At 29.6% G+C, this 2980-nt stretch overlaps 1 protein-coding gene across 1 annotated transcript; it reads left to right on the top strand.

Moving 5' to 3' along the window:
• Positions 1-1355: 1355 nt before the first annotated feature.
• On the top strand, positions 1356-2243 carry LOC119689100. The gene is made up of 2 exons (XM_038103878.1): positions 1356-1924; positions 1982-2243. The coding sequence occupies exons 1-2, from the start codon at positions 1369-1371 to the stop codon at positions 1987-1989; spliced, it is 564 nt and encodes a 187-aa protein (XP_037959806.1). The 5' UTR covers positions 1356-1368; the 3' UTR covers positions 1990-2243.
• Positions 2244-2980: the final 737 nt, after the last annotated feature.

The following is a 2980-nucleotide window of genomic DNA, read 5'->3' as shown; positions in this document are numbered from 1 at the left end:
AGCTTTTTATGTTTCAATGAAATTCATGAAAATAAAATAAAAAAAGCACGAAGAAAATGTCCATTGGATATTTCCAAAACTTCATCAAAAATTGTTAGTTAAAAATCACCAGTTTAAATATCTTGACAGTAAGTAAATAATAAGAATTCTTTAAGTATCTCAAATCCAGTGACTAGTAAACTTATAAACTAGTAAAATGTTGTCACTAAAGCAATACTGTGATTTAAGTTAAACATTACTATCGCTATTTTAGAATGCATTAGAAAAATTTTACCATTATTTTTCAGAATACTGAGCCACTGCATTACCAGAGAACTGTCTGCGAACAATTTCTATATATGCCTCCTCTTCTATTTCGATTCAAATGACATTTCGATAATAGAAAGCCTCACAATTTTAGCATTTATATGAAAGTTCAACATTTCTCTCTCTATTGGTTTAATTAAGAATGAATCAACTTAAACTCCCTAGCATGCTCTTAACACCCTTGTCACTTGCAGAGCCAATGGCGACTCAATCTTAAAATTGTAAAATTAGTGCTTATTGAGTACATATGTATGAAAAGCATATTAGCTTAGCTTATTAGCTTTTACTTGCATTCAAAAAATATGAAGTGGGTGTGTCACAATAATTCCCAAAGGATGCAGTATCAAGTTTCCAACCCGTTTTTGAATCTAATCTAATCTAAAACTAAAACAAATATACACAATGTCAGAATTGATAGAAACTTAATATTATCAACAAAAAATAAAACTGTATGAAGATACAGCTTGTGGGTAAGGAGATATAGAAGTGATAACAATATAATTAATGACAATCCAACATTTTAGACAAAGTATTAAGGCGCATCGGGCCCTGTAAGTCGAAACCGAAACATTATAATAGGTTTCCTGATATACAGTCTACTAAACTATCTTAAATATACAAATAAAAAACCCAACAACTTCTCTACATAACTGATGCACCCACTAAGAACGTACTTAACTCTCCAACATCACTAAATGCATTAAGATAGCATCTATGTATATTAGATCATTTCTTTTTCTTGATGTTAAGATCATCTAATATTCCTAAACATCGTACATGTATTGCAAATAGAATACGAAAGCTATTTTAAATGTAAAAAAATTTTATAGTTGTATTTATTTTTTTTGGATGATGTTTTGCCCATGGAGATACACCCGCAGTAACATGAAATTTTAATCTTCAAAACATCACAGTTTTTAAAAGTGATATTTTTACTTGAAAATAATGCTATAAGTTTCTAATCATGTCTTTCCGAGAAAAATCAATTTTTTTTTAAAGTTTGTTTAATATTAGAAAATTTCTGTATTAAAATCGAAATATTTAAAATATTTTTCGTACGCCATGCCGTATTGCAATGGATTTTTATCGAAAGTTCGAAACAAAATTACTTATTATATGGAACGTTTAGCAAACCGTCATCGGCACAATCATTCAATGATTGCCCATTACAGAAGAAGGAGCTACTTGCTATATAATTGGAATAATATTGCAGATTCATTCCATAACGATGTATTCAAACGCTTTTCGACAATATTGGAAAGGAGAGGAAACATTAAAAAGTTAGTATTTATTACCATTTGGAACAAAACATCGTTGAATTCAGTAAGAAGCCGAGTTGCGAAGTCTTATAGAACTATTGACCTTGCCAATGGCATTTCACGGCTACAAAGCAATAGTGAATTAATAGTTTATTTTATGCCTCAATATTTTTCTAATAGCAGTGAAATTTGGGTTGAAGAAATTTCGATGCACTCAACGCCAACAATTCAGTTAAATGAAATAATTGCCGGGCTTGCTAATTTACAACAGATCATCAACATGACTAAAAAACACGGCTTTGTGGAGGATGCCACAGAAGTAGATAGTCGATACTATAAAATAACCTTTAGGAGGCGAGGTAAAGTCGTAGTCGTACTCATCTCAGATTATTTGATTTTGAAATATATTTATTTAGACTTTTAAGGGTGTATTTGAAAGCAATCAACAAAAGTTACATATTGACATCTACCAAATTTATTAAGTCAGTCATTCTTGGATTCTTAAAAGTTTCATTCGATTACATTAAAATCAAAAAGAGTAAGAAATAAAAATTACTCTTTTTAACATGGATGTTACTACTTTCAGACCCAATGAAATAGACGTACTAATTTTTCTGCACATACACGTATTCATTATGGCTTTCCTGAGCCCAACTGTTGAAAAAATATAACTAATTAGATTGCTATACATATATATTAGTTAAAAAGATTTATTTTCAAGTAGCATCACATATTTTTTTATATTGTCTTTATTTTTAAAACAATTTTTTTTAAATTCTTTCTTAAAGTTATTAAACCATTTACTTAAATATATTTAAAGTTTTTCAAAAATAAATAAAAGCTATGGTTTTACTTCAAAGACGTCTAAGTATTTTGAATTCAAAATGTATTAATAAATTTACTTTATCCTAATATTAGAATCATTGCATAGAGTTCAGAGTTCTTTGATCCTTAAACTCACAGCATTAATTGCAATAACAACCATTTTGCAACCGACTAATGACTTCTCTCCAGTACGTTTTATAATTTCAGTATAAAAATACAATTATTGGGAACATGCTGATTCTCAATAACCTCAGTTTTATTAAGTGTGGTTAACACTTAAGTCTCAATTAAACTAACTAAAGGAATAGATGTCTTTTAAGTGACAGATCAATGATATATGAGGATTAATCATCGCAAATCACATACATAACATAATCTGCCTTTAATCACTTATATACATAGCAATTGATTGGTCTAGATCACTTTTCGTTGTACATAAAAGTTTTCAAATCTCAGAATGGCTACAGGCTCCTCGGGGAGGTATGCAGATCTGAGGTCAATTATTGCTTAGTCTGATGAAGTGATAAACAATAATCCAATCAAGGCGCAAAGAGGGGTTTTGAAGAAACCTCGCAGTTAATAGAGTGTAA

Source organism: Teleopsis dalmanni, chromosome 1 (genome assembly GCF_002237135.1).
Source record: "Teleopsis dalmanni isolate 2A chromosome 1, ASM223713v2, whole genome shotgun sequence".
NCBI classification, from domain to species: domain Eukaryota; kingdom Metazoa; phylum Arthropoda; class Insecta; order Diptera; family Diopsidae; genus Teleopsis; species Teleopsis dalmanni.
The sequence above is the reverse complement of the archived record's forward strand: the minus strand, read 5'-3'. Positions and strand labels throughout refer to the sequence as shown.

Bases quoted from the DNA above. Each gene is read 5' to 3' on its own strand.
- LOC119689100 (XM_038103878.1), top strand. From the start codon at position 1,369: ATGCCGTATTGCAATGGATTTTTATCGAAAGTTCGAAACAAAATTACT.